This window comes from Taudactylus pleione, unplaced genomic scaffold (assembly GCF_031769625.1).
Source record: "Taudactylus pleione unplaced genomic scaffold, aTauple2 ptg000927l, whole genome shotgun sequence".
Taxonomy (NCBI): domain Eukaryota; kingdom Metazoa; phylum Chordata; class Amphibia; order Anura; family Myobatrachidae; genus Taudactylus; species Taudactylus pleione.
Genome location: NW_028285328.1, coordinates 1,350,148 through 1,367,881, shown reverse-complemented (window position 1 = coordinate 1,367,881; position 17,734 = coordinate 1,350,148). Strand labels below are relative to the sequence as shown.

At 45.8% G+C, this 17,734-nt stretch overlaps 1 protein-coding gene across 5 annotated transcripts in view; it reads right to left on the bottom strand.

The window, feature by feature from the left end:
* The window catches only part of KCNT1 (potassium sodium-activated channel subfamily T member 1), a 265,672-nt gene that overhangs the window by 40,733 nt on the left and 207,205 nt on the right, over nucleotides 1-17,734 (bottom strand). For all 5 annotated transcript variants that reach the window (XM_088459701.1, XM_088459704.1, XM_088459702.1 and 2 more), the window contains 4 exons: nucleotides 8,023-8,094; nucleotides 7,251-7,385; nucleotides 963-1,074; nucleotides 413-514 (listed from right to left, as the gene is read on the bottom strand). In XM_088459701.1, coding sequence (XP_088315827.1) covers nucleotides 413-514; nucleotides 963-1,074; nucleotides 7,251-7,385; nucleotides 8,023-8,094 — 421 coding nt within the window. The remainder of the gene's footprint in view (nucleotides 1-412; nucleotides 515-962; nucleotides 1,075-7,250; nucleotides 7,386-8,022; nucleotides 8,095-17,734) is intronic.

The following is a 17,734-nucleotide window of genomic DNA, read 5'->3' as shown; positions in this document are numbered from 1 at the left end:
CTCCATATACAGACTCAGGAGCACACAGATATACAGGTGTCACATTACTCAGTGCAGTCTACTGATCGTAGTCGCATCACATTGAGAATTTGATGCGTTTTCGGTAAAAAAAAAAAAGAAAGACAGTGCTAGGAGTCTCACAAGACTTGGCTCGCCGAGAGGGCCGTTTAGAGCAAATGCAGCAATGATGTGTGAGTACATATCTGTACGACTATCCCGCTTATAGCGGGGCTGCGTTTGTCCTGGTATAATAAGGCTTTTTACATATTTTTTTATTTAAATTTTGTCGCTATATATCAGACAATGTTATTTTTTGTTTTGTTCCCCTATTTAGGACCTGGAACTAACAACCATCATGAGATTAGTTACAATGTTACTGTTATAAGCTCCAGCAAGATTTGTATATTATTACCTGATATAATAATGTATCCAACATACTGATACTAAACACTCTGCCGGCAGCAAACGGGAGACGGAACATGAAGGCCAGATTGGATCCGTTCTCTCGTTCTTTCTGCGGAAACACGAGCAGCGATTACAGACAAGTAACCATGAAAGGAGGACGGGCGTTTTATAATCCATAATTGTCCTAAATTTACATCAACTTTTGTGGGTTCTTGATCTTTGTCAGGTATTATAATCATTTGTCAAATAAAAATATACGCTGTATCTACAGATGGAGCAGTCTTTATTGAACCTAAAGGCAGAGTCAGCTGCATACACTGCCTCCCATTAGCTGTGCCCCAGATTATGAGGACACTACAGACAGACAGACATACCGCACATAGGGACGCTCGGGAGGCCGCCAGTCACTACAGGAAATGTTTATATTCTGAGATGGCGATACCAGCGCAGGCACAGCGGCGGTACATGATGAATAATGATGGGGGTAGCCCTTACCGGCAGTAATTATACCTAGTATATATGATTAGTGTCTGTGAATACACAGTAACAGAACTTACTTTCTCCAGCTTGGAAAGCGCGAGGGAATAACAGTCTTTCGCCCGGAACTGCATGAAGCGCATGTTGGATGGATGCGTCAGCTCGGTGGTGATACTGAGGCTGGGAAATAATCTGCAATGTAACGCACACAGGTGACAAAGGGTTAAATCCTCTTCAATGGTTCCCGCATAGGAGGGCGACAGAATAGTGACCGCAGAGGATATTATATTTGATTAGTAAATATTGGTATCAGTACTAAATATAATATTAATAAGTATTCATGGCCACCGGTCACTTGCGGAAACTATAGATTTGTTTATTTTAAGAGTTTCAATGTTTTTTCCCTTTGTGTAATCTTATTAATGAGACGTCTGAATTCTCCCCAAACGTTGTTGCAGAATATGGAAAGGAAACGTGTGAGACTGAATCATTGCTCGGACGTGTGACAGTGACTTTTCCTGTAGGTTTATAATGGATCACTCGCCTGTGGCGAAGATTCTGATTGGTATTAAATCATTTTACCATTCACATCAGTTACCATTTATATGGCCTATTATTGGGGCTCCTGCTTCCGCCAGGTTTTTAACATACAATAATAGGTTCATGTACTTGTAAATGTACGTCTATAAGTAAGAAAGAGATGGGCAAAGTGTAATTGGTCAGAAATATTGTTATGGGCTGGAAAGCTGCATGTTATAAGCACGTTCTAGGGTACAAAATACATATTATTGCATTAGGAATTTAAAGAACTGCAACCCTAACCTTATATAATCTTATATATACAATTCATTGGTCTGTCCGTCTGTCAGGTTGTGTGATCGGACACCCCTGCACCAATTGGGATGAAACCAACATGAGGTGGTCCAGTTGGATCCTGGTCAGGTGTTAGGGTCTCGGTGGGACCTCCCGTTGGTGTGTGCTGGGCAGAGCCAATGTCTTTTTGCTCACACCCCAGATGTGCAGGAAATCGGTGATCTAAAGATCTCCAGAAATGGCCCCGTCCTATATAACCCAGACTGCGCTCTGCATCTTACATAGCGGGACCAAAACTGCATTTATAGTCCTGCTTCTATTCAACCAAGTGTGTGCTAACGTGTGTACAGCTATACCATATGCCCTAACGTGTGTACAGTGTGCCCTAACGTGTGTATAGCTATACCATATGCCCTAACGTGTGTACAGCTACTCCATATGCCCTAATGTGTGTACAGCTATACCATATGCCCTAACGTGTGTACAGCTATACCATATGCCCTAACGTGTGTACAGCTATACCATATGCCCTAACGTGTGTACAGCTATACCATATGCCCTAACGTGTGTACAGCTATACCATATGCCCTAACGTGTGTACAGCTATACCATATGCCCTAACGTGTGTACAGCTATACCATATGCCCTAACGTGTGTACAGCTATACCATATGCCCTAACGTGTGTACAGCTATACCATATGCCCTAACGTGTGTACAGCTATACCATATGCCCTAACGTGTGTACAGCTACACCATATGCCCTAACGTGTGTACAGCTACACCATATGCCCTAACGTGTGTACAGCTATACCATATGCCCTAACGTGTGTACAGTGTGCCCTAACGTGTGTATAGCTATACCATATGCCCTAACGTGTGTACAGCTACTCCATATGCCCTAATGTGTGTACAGCTATACCATATGCCCTAACGTGTGTACAGCTATACCATATGCCCTAACGTGTGTACAGCTATACCATATGCCCTAACGTGTGTACAGCTATACCATATGCCCTAACGTGTGTACAGCTATACCATATGCCCTAACGTGTGTACAGCTATACCATATGCCCTAACGTGTGTACAGCTATACCATATGCCCTAACGTGTGTACAGCTATACCATATGCCCTAACGTGTGTACAGCTATACCATATGCCCTAACGTGTGTACAGCTATACCATATGCCCTAACGTGTGTACAGCTATACCATATGCCCTAACGTGTGTACAGCTACACCATATGCCCTAACGTGTGTACAGCTACACCATATGCCCTAACGTGTGTACAGCTATACCATATGCCCTAACGTGTGTACAGCTATACCACCATATGCCCTAACGTGTGTATAGCTACACCATATGCCCTAACGTGTGTACAGCTACACCATATGCCCTAACGTGTGTACAGCTATACCATATACCCTAACGTGTGTACAGCTATACCATATGCCCTAACGTGTGTACAGCTATACCATATGCCCTAACGTGTGTACAGCTATACCATATGCCCTAACGTGTGTACAGTGTGCCCTAACGTGTGTACAGCTATACCATATGCCGTAACGTGTGTACAGTGTGCACTAATGTGTGTATAGCTATACCATATGCCCTAACGTGTGTATAGCTATACCATATACCCTAATGTGTGTACAGCTATACCATATGCCCTAAAGTGTGTACAGCTATACCATTTGCCCTAACGTGTGTACATCTATACCATATGCCCTAACGTGTGTACAGCTATACCATATGCCCTAACGTGTGTACAGCTATACCATATACCCTAACGTATGTACAGCTATACCATATGCCCTAACGTGTCTACAGCTACACCATATGCCCTAACGTGTGTACAGCTATACCATATGCCCTAACGTGTCTACAGTGTGCCCTAACGTGTGTACAGCTATACCATATGCCGTAACGTGTGTACAGTGTGCACTAATTTGTGTATAGCTATACCATATGCCCTAACGTGTGTATAGCTATACCATATACCCTAATGTGTGTACATCTATACCATATGCCCTAACGTGTGTACATCTATACCATTTGCCCTAACGTGTGTACATCTATACCATTTGCCCTAACGTGTGTATATCTATACCACATGCACTAACGTGTGTATAGCTATACCACATGCCCTAACGTGTGTACAGCTATACCATATGCCCTAACGTGTGTACAGCTATACCATATGCCCTAACGTGTGTATATCTATACCATATGCCCTAACGTGTGTACAGCTATACCATATACCCTAACGTATGTACAGCTATACCATATGCCCTAACGTGTCTACAGCTATACCATATGCCCTAACGTGTGTACAGCTATACCATATGCCCTAACGTGTGTACAGTGTGCCCTAACGTGTGTACAGCTATACCATATGCCGTAACGTGTGTACAGTGTGCACTAATTTGTGTATAGCTATACCATATGCCCTAACGTGTGTATAGCTATACCATATACCCTAATGTGTGTACATCTATACCATATGCCCTAACGTGTGTACATCTATACCATTTGCCCTAACGTGTGTACATCTATACCATTTGCCCTAACGTGTGTATATCTATACCACATGCACTAACGTGTGTATAGCTATACCACATGCCCTAACGTGTGTACAGCTATACCATATGCCCTAACGTGTGTATATCTATACCATATGCCCTAACGTATGTACATCTATACCATATGCCCTAACGTGTGTACAGCTATACCATATGCCCTAACGTGTGTACAGCTATACCATATGCCCTAACGTGTGTACAGTGTGCCCTAATGTGTGTACAGTGTGCCCTAACGTGTGTACAGTGTGCCCTAACGTGTGTACAGCTATGCCATATGCCCTAACGTGTGTACAGTGTGCCCTAACGTGTGTACAGCTATGCCATATGCCCTAACGTGTGTACAGTGTGCCCTAACGTGTGTACAGCTATGCCATATGCCCTAACGTGTGTACAGTGTGCCCTAACGTGTGTACAGCTATACCATATACCCTAACGTGTGTACAGCTATACCATATGCCCTAACGTGTGTACAGCTATACCATATGCCCTAACGTGTGTACAGCTATACCATATGCCCTAACGTGTGTACATCTATACCATTTGCCCTAACGTGTGTACATCTATACCATATGCCCTAACGTGTGTACATCTATACCATTTGCCCTAACGTGTGTACATCTATACCATATGCCCTAACGTGTGTACAGCTATACCATATGCCCTAACGTGTGTACAGCTATACCATATGCCCTAACGTGTGTACAGCTATACCATATGCCCTAACGTGTGTACAGCTATACCATATGCCCTAACGTGTGTACAGCTATACCATATGCCCTAACGTGTGTATAGCTAGCTATACCATATGCCCTAACGTGTGTACAGCTATACCATATGCCCTAACGTGTGTACAGCTATACCATATGCCCTAACGTGTGTACAGCTATACCATATGCCCTAACGTGTGTACAGCTATACCATATGCCCTAACGTGTGTACAGCGATACCATATGCCCTAACGTGTGTACAGCGATACCATATACCCTAACGTGTGTACAGCTATACCGTATGCCCTAACATGTGTACAGTGTGCCCTAACGTGTGTACAGTGTGCCCTAACGTGTGTATATCTATACCATATGCCCTAACGTGTGTACAGCTATACCATATGCCCTAACGTGTGTACAGCTATACCATATGCCCTAACATGTGTACAGTGTGCCCTAACGTGTGTACAGCTATACCATATGCCGTAACGTGTGTACAGTGTGCCCTAACGTGTGTACAGCTATACCATATGCCCTAACGTGTGTACAGCTATACCATATGCCCTAACGTGTGTACATCTATAAAATATGCCCTAACGTGTGTACAGCTATACCATATGCCCTAACGTGTGTACAGCTATACCATATGCCCGAACGTATGTACAGCTATACCATATGCCCTAACGTGTGTACAACTATACCATATGCCCTAACGTGTGTACAGCTATACCATATGCCCTAACGTGTGTACAGCTATACCATATGCCCGAACGTGTGTACAGCTATACCATATGCCCGAACGTGTGTACAGCTATACCATATGCCCTAACGTGTGTACAGCTATACCATATGCCCTAACGTGTGTACAGCTATACCATATGCCCTAACGTGTGTACAGCTATACCATATGCCCTAACGTGTGTACAGCTATACCATATGCCCTAACGTGTGTACAGTGTGCACTAACGTGTGTATAGCTATACCATATGCCCTAACGTGTGTATAGCTATACCATATGCCCTGACGTGTGTATAGCTATACCGTATGCCCTAACGTGTGTACAGCTATACCATATGCCCTAACGTATGTACATCTATACCATATGCCCTGACGTGTGTATAGCTATACCATGTGCCCTAACGTGTGTACAGCTATACCATATGCCCTAACGTGTGTACAGCTATACCATATGCCCTAACGTGTGTACAGCTATACCATATGCCCTAACGTGTGTACAGTGTGCCCTAACGTGTGTACAGTGTGCCCTAACGTGTGTACAGCTATACCATATGCCGGAACGTGTGTACAGTGTGCCCTAACGTGTGTACAGCTATACCATATGCCCTAACGTGTGTACAGCTATACCATATGCCCTAACGTGTGTACAGCTATACCATATACCCTAACGTGTGTACAGCTATACCATATGCCCTAACGCGTGTACAGCTATACCATATGCCCTAACGTGTGTACAGCTATACCATATGCCCTAAAGTGTGTACAGTGTGCACTAACGTGTGTATATCTATACCATATGCCCTAACGTGTGTATAGCTATACCATATGCCCTAACGTGTGTACAGCTATACCATATGCCCTAACGTGTGTACAGCTATACCATATGCCCTAACGTGTGTACAGCTATACCATATGCCCCAACGTGTGTACAGCTATACCATATGCCCTAACGTGTGTATAGCTATACCATATGCCCTAACGTGTGTACAGCTATACCATATGCCCTAACGTGTGTATAGCTATAACATATGCCCTAACGTGTGTACAGCTATACCATATGCCCTAACGTGTGTACAGTGTGCCCTAACGTGTGTACAGCTATACCATATGCCCTAACGTGTGTATAGCTATAACATATGCCCTAACGTGTGTACAGCTATACCATATGCCCTAACGTGTGTACAGTGTGCCCTAACGTGTGTACAGCTATACCATATGCCCTAACGTGTGTACAGCTATACCATATGCCCTAACGTGTGTACAGCTATACCATATGCCATAACGTATATACAGCTATACCATATACCCTTATGTTTAGATCTGTATAACAGGAAACCTATTTTGTCCTGAATGTTGCTGGTTGTGAATACAGATTATCATTTACAAATACATTAAGTTGTCGCTTGAGTTGGGATAACAATACAGAAACATGGCTTCCAGTCTGCACTTTTTATTCCCATAACATAACTACAAAGGTCTTCTAATACTGGGGGTCTCCACTGCCCCCTTAAATCTGGAGGGGACGGTACCTGAACATTGTCTGCACGTTGACGATCGTCTTGGCGTCCGCCATGTAGTCTTCCTCTGCGCTCATCGTGCTTTCCTTGTCTACCACCACCAAATTGTCTGCGTAGATGATCCCACATTGCAGCAAATTATCCAGACTGGAGGAGATAGAATACACAGTATACAGAATATTACAGTGTCCTCATTGCCTAAATGTCATGTACTCTGGACCCACAATACAGCAGCTTCCTGCGGAGATGGGAAAAGATAGGTCCCCGTCTGTCACTGGAGTGTCAGGAAGAGGAGCCAGTGATGGGGAAGGGTGCAAGCTCTTCTGTCAAGAACATAACTAAATAAAATGCTCCATATATAACAGGAATTTATTACATAACACTGAACGTGTTCTCTAACAGCAACAGCAAAACACATCCAGATAGGAGCGTCACCAGCTTACTGGAAGAGTGACAACATGATGTAACATTCTCAGGGGTGTATTTACTAAAGTGCTGGTTTTTAGAAGTGGAGATGCTGCCATTAGCAACCAATCAGATTCTAGCTATTATCTTCTAGAAGGTGCTAGTTAAATAAGTAGAATCTGATTGGTTGCTATGGGCAACATCTCCACTTCTAAAAACCCGCACTTTAGCAAGTATACCCCTCAATGTCTGGTCCTAGCATTGACATGAAGTTTTCACTGACCAAGGGATTTGAACACAAGACTACAGGGATTAATGGAGGCAAAATGCGTGTAAATCTGTAACATTCTGATTTTAGTACTTCGGAAAACAAACCTACTTATCTATCGTGCCAACCATGAAGTAAACCATTGGGAAACAGGAGATGGCCTCTAGGAAGTGATTGTCCGGCCTAGTAAGAAGAGAGAGATGATGAGGGTTGTCATGTGAAGAATCTAATAAGGGGGAGGCACGAATGTAAATTATTTGCACTGGAAAATAAATAGATGATAACAACCATTAGCAATAAATAACGTTAACATAAAACGATCGGAATCATAGCCCCTAGGCGTGTGCGCAGATTTAGTAACACGTTCTGGGATTAACAGAATTTCAAAGGGAATATTTAATTATAAGCAATTACTGTATTTGCTGACCATGCCGGAAACCCTGAGATGTTCTGGTTTCTCTGTATAACGGACGTTTGCTTCTAAACGTGCTTTATACAATGCAACAAATAAATACTAAACTATTGGCGCTTTTCTGTTCCACATATATACAGAATAGCACAGATATGAGAGTCCTGAAAAGTTCATCTGACCATGGATAACGGGGATCAGTTTCCATAGATGTTCCCCAGGTGATTTATATGGAAAAGACAGAAAAACACATATAATATATTGGTGTTCTGTAATCAAACTTTCCCTTATGGGGGATTTATATCCTCTAATACATTGTTTTTCTATTGATTGAGTTTAAAAGAAGAGCTCCCACATATACGTACATGTAACCCATGCAGTGTGACTAGCTCCCAAGTATCCGTACATGTAACCCATGCAGTGTGACTAGCTCCCACGTATACGTACATGTAACCCATGCAGTGACAATAGCTTCCACGTATATGTACATGTAACCCATGCAGTGTGACTAGCTCCCACGTATCTGTATATATAACCCATGCAGTGTGAGTAGCTCCCACATATACGTACATGTAACCCATGCAGTGTGAGTAGCTCCCACATATACGTACATGTAACCCATGCAGTGTGAGTAGCTCCCACATATACGTACATGTAACCCATGCAGTGTCAATAGCTCCCACGTGTATGTACATGTAACCCATGTAGTGTGAGTAGCTCCGACGTGTACATACATGTAACCCATGCAGTGTGACTAGCTCCCACGTATACGTACATGTAACCCATGCAGTGTGAGTAGCTCCCACATGTACGTACATGTAACCCATGCAGTGTGAGTAGCTCCCACATGTACGTACATGTAACCCATGCAGTGTGAGTAGCTCCCACGTATACGTACATGTAACCCATGCAGTGTGAGTAGCTCCCACGTGTACGTACATGTAACCCATGCAGTGTGAGTAGCTCCCACATGTACGTACATGTAACCCATGCAGTGTGAGCAGCTCCCACGTATACGTACATGTAACCCATGCAGTGTGACTAGCTCCCACGTATATGTACATGTAACCCATGCAGTGTGAGTAGCTCCCACGTATATGTACATGTAACCTATGCAGTGTGAGTAGCTCCCACGTATCTGTACATGTAACCCATGCAGTGTCAATAGCTCCCACGTGTACGTACATGTAACCCATGTAGTGTGAGTAGCTCCCACGTGTACATACATGTAACCCATGCAGTGTGACTAGCTCCCACGTATACGTATATGTAACCCATGCAGTGTGACTAGCTCCCACGTATCTGTACATGTAACCCATGCAGAGTGACTAGCTCCCACGTGTACGTAAATGTAACCCATGCAGTGTGACTAGCTCCCACGTATACGTACATGTAACCCATGCAGTGTGACTAGCTCCCACGTGTACGTACATGTAACCCATGCAGTGTGACTATCTCCCACGTATACGTACATGTAACCCATGCAGTGTGACTAGCTCCCACGTATCTGTACATGTAACCCATGCAGTGTGAGTAGCTCCCACATGTACGTACATGTAACCCATGCAGTGTGAGTAGCTCCCACGTATACGTACATGTAACCCATGCAGTGTCAGTAGCTCCCACGTATCTGTACATGTAACCCATGCAGTGTGAGTAGCTCCCACGTATACGTACATGTAACCCATGCAGTGTGAGCAGCTCCCACGTATACGTACATGTAACCCATGCAGTGTGAGTAGCTCCTACATGTACATACATGTAACCCAAGCAGTGTGAGTAGCTCCCACGTATACGTACATGTAACCCATGCAGTGTGACTAGCTCCCACGTATCTGTATATGTAACCCATGCAGTGTCAGTAGCTCCCACATATACGTACATGTAACTCATGCAGTGTGAGTAGCTCCCACATATACGTACATGTAACCCATGCAGTGTCAATAGCTCCCACGTGTACGTACATGTAACCCATGTAGTGTGAGTAGCTCCGACGTGTACATACATGTAACCCATGCAGTGTGACTAGCTCCCACGTATACTTACATGTAACCCATGCAGTGTGAGTAGCTCCCACATGTACATACATGTAACCCATGCAGTGTGAGTAGCTCCCACATGTACGTACATGTAACCCATGCAGTGTGAGTAGCTCCCACGTATACGTACATGTAACCCATGCAGTGTGAGTAGCTCCCACGTGTACGTACATGTAACCCATGCAGTGTGAGTAGCTCCCACGTGTACGTACATGTAACCCATGCAGTGTGAGCAGCTCCCACGTATACGTACATGTAACCCATGCAGTGTGACTAGCTCCCACGTATATGTACATGTAACCCATGCAGTGTGAGTAGCTCCCACGTATATGTACATGTAACCTATGCAGTGTGAGTAGCTCCCACGTATCTGTACATGTAACCCATGCAGTGTCAATAGCTCCCACGTGTACATACATGTAACCCATGCAGTGTGACTAGCTCCCACGTATACGTATATGTAACCCATGCAGTGTGACTAGCTCCCACGTATCTGTACATGTAACCCATGCAGTGTGACTAGCTCCCACGTGCACGTACATGTAACCCATGCAGTGTGACTAGCTCCCACGTATACGTACATGTAACCCATGCAGTGTGACTAGCTCCCACGTGTACGTACATGTAACCCATGCAGTGTGACTAGCTCCCACGTATACGTACATGTAACCCATGCAGTGTGACTAGCTCCCACGTATCTGTACATGTAACCCATGCAGTGTGAGTAGCTCCCACATGTACGTACATGTAACCCATGCAGTGTGAGTAGCTCCCACGTATACGTACATGTAACCCATGCAGTGTCAGTAGCTCCCACGTGTACGTACATGTAACCCATGCAGTGTGAGTAGCTCCCACGTGTACGTACATGTAACCCATGCAGTGTGAGTAGCTCCCACGTATACGTACATGTAACCCATGCAGTGTGAGTAGCTCCCACGTATATGTACATGTAACCCATGCAGTGTGAGTAGCTCCCACGTGTACGTACATGTAACCCATGCAGTGTGAGTAGCTCCCACGTATACGTACATGTAACCCATGCAGTGTGAGTAGCTCCCACGTATATGTACATGTAACCCATGCAGTGTGAGTAGCTCCCACATGTACGTACATGTAACCCATGCAGTGTGAGTAGCTCCCACGTATATGTACATGTAACCCATGCAGTGTGAGTAGCTCCCATGTATCTGTACATGTAACCCATGCAGTGTGAGTAGCTCCCACGTATCTGTACATGTAACCCATGCAGTGTGAGTAGCTCCCACGTATACGTACATGTAACCCATGCAGTGTGAGCAGCTCCCACGTATACGTACATGTAACCCATGCAGTGTGAGCAGCTCCCACGTATACGTACATGTAACCCATGCAGTGTGAGTAGCTCCCACATGTACATACATGTAACCCATGCAGTGTGAGTAGCTCCCACGTATACGTACATGTAACCCATGCAGTGTGAGTAGCTCCCACGTATATGTACATGTAACCCATGCAGTGTGAGTAGCTCCCACATGTACGTACATGTAACCCATGCAGTGTGAGTAGCTCCCACGTATATGTACATGTAACCCATGCAGTGTGAGTAGCTCCCACATGTACATACATGTAACCCATGCAGCGTGACTAGCTACCACGTGTACGTACATGTAACCCATGCAGTGTGAGTAGCTCCCACGTATCTGTACATGTAACCCATGCAGTGTGAGTAGCTCCCACGTATCTGTACATGTAACCCATGCAGTGTGAGTAGCTCCCACGTATACGTACATGTAACCCATGCAGTGTGAGCAGCTCCCACGTGTACGTACATGTAACCCATGCAGTGTGAGCAGCTCCGACGTATACGTACATGTAACCCATGCAGTGTGAGTAGCTCCCACGTATCTGTACATGTAACCCATGCAGTGTGAGTAGCTCCCACGTATCTGTACATGTAACCCATGCAGTGTCAGTAGCTCCCACATGTACGTACATGTAACCCATGCAGTGTGAGTAGCTCCCACATATACGTACATGTAACCCATGCAGTGTGAGTAGCTCCCACATATACGTACATGTAACCCATGCAGTGTCAATAGCTCCCACGTGTACGTACATGTAACCCATGTAGTGTGAGTAGCTCCGACGTGTACATACATGTAACCCATGCAGTGTGACTAGCTCCCACGTATACTTACATGTAACCCATGCAGTGTGAGTAGCTCCCACATGTACATACATGTAACCCATGCAGTGTGAGTAGCTCCCACATGTACGTACATGTAACCCATGCAGTGTGAGTAGCTCCCACGTATACGTACATGTAACCCATGCAGTGTGAGTAGCTCCCACGTGTACGTACATGTAACCCATGCAGTGTGAGTAGCTCCCACGTGTACGTACATGTAACCCATGCAGTGTGAGCAGCTCCCACGTATACGTACATGTAACCCATGCAGTGTGACTAGCTCCCACGTATATGTACATGTAACCCATGCAGTGTGAGTAGCTCCCACGTATCTGTACATGTAACCTATGCAGTGTCAATAGCTCCCACGTGTACATACATGTAACCCATGCAGTGTCAATAGCTCCCACGTGTACATACATGTAACCCATGCAGTGTGACTAGCTCCCACGTATACGTATATGTAACCCATGCAGTGTGACTAGCTCCCACGTATCTGTACATGTAACCCATGCAGTGTGACTAGCTCCCACGTGCACGTACATGTAACCCATGCAGTGTGACTAGCTCCCACGTATACGTACATGTAACCCATGCAGTGTGACTAGCTCCCACGTGTACGTACATGTAACCCATGCAGTGTGACTAGCTCCCACGTATACGTACATGTAACCCATGCAGTGTGACTAGCTCCCACGTATCTGTACATGTAACCCATGCAGTGTGAGTAGCTCCCACATGTACGTACATGTAACCCATGCAGTGTGAGTAGCTCCCACGTATACGTACATGTAACCCATGCAGTGTCAGTAGCTCCCACGTGTACGTACATGTAACCCATGCAGTGTGAGTAGCTCCCACGTGTACGTACATGTAACCCATGCAGTGTGAGTAGCTCCCACGTATACGTACATGTAACCCATGCAGTGTGAGTAGCTCCCACGTATATGTACATGTAACCCATGCAGTGTGAGTAGCTCCCACGTGTACGTACATGTAACCCATGCAGTGTGAGTAGCTCCCACGTATACGTACATGTAACCCATGCAGTGTGAGTAGCTCCCACGTATATGTACATGTAACCCATGCAGTGTGAGTAGCTCCCACATGTACGTACATGTAACCCATGCAGTGTGAGTAGCTCCCACGTATATGTACATGTAACCCATGCAGTGTGAGTAGCTCCCATGTATCTGTACATGTAACCCATGCAGTGTGAGTAGCTCCCACGTATCTGTACATGTAACCCATGCAGTGTGAGTAGCTCCCACGTATACGTACATGTAACCCATGCAGTGTGAGCAGCTCCCACGTATACGTACATGTAACCCATGCAGTGTGAGCAGCTCCCACGTATACGTACATGTAACCCATGCAGTGTGAGTAGCTCCCACATGTACATACATGTAACCCATGCAGTGTGAGTAGCTCCCACGTATACGTACATGTAACCCATGCAGTGTGAGTAGCTCCCACGTATATGTACATGTAACCCATGCAGTGTGACTAGCTCCCACGTGCACGTACATGTAACCCATGCAGTGTGACTAGCTCCCACGTATACGTACATGTAACCCATGCAGTGTGACTAGCTCCCACGTGTACGTACATGTAACCCATGCAGTGTGACTAGCTCCCACGTATACGTACATGTAACCCATGCAGTGTGACTAGCTCCCACGTATCTGTACATGTAACCCATGCAGTGTGAGTAGCTCCCACATGTACGTACATGTAACCCATGCAGTGTGAGTAGCTCCCACGTATACGTACATGTAACCCATGCAGTGTCAGTAGCTCCCACGTGTACGTACATGTAACCCATGCAGTGTGAGTAGCTCCCACGTGTACGTACATGTAACCCATGCAGTGTGAGTAGCTCCCACGTATACGTACATGTAACCCATGCAGTGTGAGTAGCTCCCACGTATATGTACATGTAACCCATGCAGTGTGAGTAGCTCCCACGTGTACGTACATGTAACCCATGCAGTGTGAGTAGCTCCCACGTATACGTACATGTAACCCATGCAGTGTGAGTAGCTCCCACGTATATGTACATGTAACCCATGCAGTGTGAGTAGCTCCCACATGTACGTACATGTAACCCATGCAGTGTGAGTAGCTCCCACGTATATGTACATGTAACCCATGCAGTGTGAGTAGCTCCCATGTATCTGTACATGTAACCCATGCAGTGTGAGTAGCTCCCACGTATCTGTACATGTAACCCATGCAGTGTGAGTAGCTCCCACGTATACGTACATGTAACCCATGCAGTGTGAGCAGCTCCCACGTATACGTACATGTAACCCATGCAGTGTGAGCAGCTCCCACGTATACGTACATGTAACCCATGCAGTGTGAGTAGCTCCCACATGTACATACATGTAACCCATGCAGTGTGAGTAGCTCCCACGTATACGTACATGTAACCCATGCAGTGTGAGTAGCTCCCACGTATATGTACATGTAACCCATGCAGTGTGAGTAGCTCCCACATGTACGTACATGTAACCCATGCAGTGTGAGTAGCTCCCACGTATATGTACATGTAACCCATGCAGTGTGAGTAGCTCCCACATGTACATACATGTAACCCATGCAGCGTGACTAGCTACCACGTGTACGTACATGTAACCCATGCAGTGTGAGTAGCTCCCACGTATCTGTACATGTAACCCATGCAGTGTGAGTAGCTCCCACGTATACGTACATGTAACCCATGCAGTGTGAGCAGCTCCGACGTATACGTACATGTAACCCATGCAGTGTGAGTAGCTCCCACGTATCTGTACATGTAACCCATGCAGTGTGAGTAGCTCCCACGTATCTGTACATGTAACCCATGCAGTGTCAGTAGCTCCCACATGTACGTACATGTAACCCATGCAGTGTGAGTAGCTCCCACATATACGTACATGTAACCCATGCAGTGTGAGTAGCTCCCACATATACGTACATGTAACCCATGCAGTGTCAATAGCTCCCACGTGTACGTACATGTAACCCATGTAGTGTGAGTAGCTCCGACGTGTACATACATGTAACCCATGCAGTGTGACTAGCTCCCACGTATACTTACATGTAACCCATGCAGTGTGAGTAGCTCCCACATGTACATACATGTAACCCATGCAGTGTGAGTAGCTCCCACATGTACGTACATGTAACCCATGCAGTGTGAGTAGCTCCCACGTATACGTACATGTAACCCATGCAGTGTGAGTAGCTCCCACGTGTACGTACATGTAACCCATGCAGTGTGAGTAGCTCCCACGTGTACGTACATGTAACCCATGCAGTGTGAGCAGCTCCCACGTATACGTACATGTAACCCATGCAGTGTGACTAGCTCCCACGTATATGTACATGTAACCCATGCAGTGTGAGTAGCTCCCACGTATATGTACATGTAACCTATGCAGTGTGAGTAGCTCCCACGTATCTGTACATGTAACCCATGCAGTGTCAATAGCTCCCACGTGTACATACATGTAACCCATGCAGTGTGACTAGCTCCCACGTATACGTATATGTAACCCATGCAGTGTGACTAGCTCCCACGTATCTGTACATGTAACCCATGCAGTGTGACTAGCTCCCACGTGCACGTACATGTAACCCATGCAGTGTGACTAGCTCCCACGTATACGTACATGTAACCCATGCAGTGTGACTAGCTCCCACGTGTACGTACATGTAACCCATGCAGTGTGACTAGCTCCCACGTATACGTACATGTAACCCATGCAGTGTGACTAGCTCCCACGTATCTGTACATGTAACCCATGCAGTGTGAGTAGCTCCCACATGTACGTACATGTAACCCATGCAGTGTGAGTAGCTCCCACGTATACGTACATGTAACCCATGCAGTGTCAGTAGCTCCCACGTGTACGTACATGTAACCCATGCAGTGTGAGTAGCTCCCACGTGTACGTACATGTAACCCATGCAGTGTGAGTAGCTCCCACGTATACGTACATGTAACCCATGCAGTGTGAGTAGCTCCCACGTATATGTACATGTAACCCATGCAGTGTGAGTAGCTCCCACGTGTACGTACATGTAACCCATGCAGTGTGAGTAGCTCCCACGTATACGTACATGTAACCCATGCAGTGTGAGTAGCTCCCACGTATATGTACATGTAACCCATGCAGTGTGAGTAGCTCCCACATGTACGTACATGTAACCCATGCAGTGTGAGTAGCTCCCACGTATATGTACATGTAACCCATGCAGTGTGAGTAGCTCCCATGTATCTGTACATGTAACCCATGCAGTGTGAGTAGCTCCCACGTATCTGTACATGTAACCCATGCAGTGTGAGTAGCTCCCACGTATACGTACATGTAACCCATGCAGTGTGAGCAGCTCCCACGTATACGTACATGTAACCCATGCAGTGTGAGCAGCTCCCACGTATACGTACATGTAACCCATGCAGTGTGAGTAGCTCCCACATGTACATACATGTAACCCATGCAGTGTGAGTAGCTCCCACGTATACGTACATGTAACCCATGCAGTGTGAGTAGCTCCCACGTATATGTACATGTAACCCATGCAGTGTGAGTAGCTCCCACATGTACGTACATGTAACCCATGCAGTGTGAGTAGCTCCCACGTATATGTACATGTAACCCATGCAGTGTGAGTAGCTCCCACATGTACATACATGTAACCCATGCAGTGCGAGTAGCTCCCACGTATACGTACATGTAACCCATGCAGCGTGACTAGCTCCCACGTATACGTACATGTAACCCATGCAGCGTGACTAGCTACCACGTGTACGTACATGTAACCCATGCAGTGTGAGTAGCTCCCACGTATCTGTACATGTAACCCATGCAGTGTGAGTAGCTCCCACGTATACGTACATGTAACCCATGCAGTGTGAGCAGCTCCGACGTATACGTACATGTAACCCATGCAGTGTGAGTAGCTCCCACGTATCTGTACATGTAACCCATGCAGTGTGAGTAGCTCCCACGTATCTGTACATGTAACCCATGCAGTGTCAGTAGCTCCCACATGTACGTACATGTAACCCATGCAGTGTGAGTAGCTCCCACATATACGTACATGTAACCCATGCAGTGTGAGTAGCTCCCACGTATCTGTACATGTAACCCATGCAGTGTGAGTAGCTCCCACGTATCTGTACATGTAACCCATGCAGTGTGAGTAGCTCCC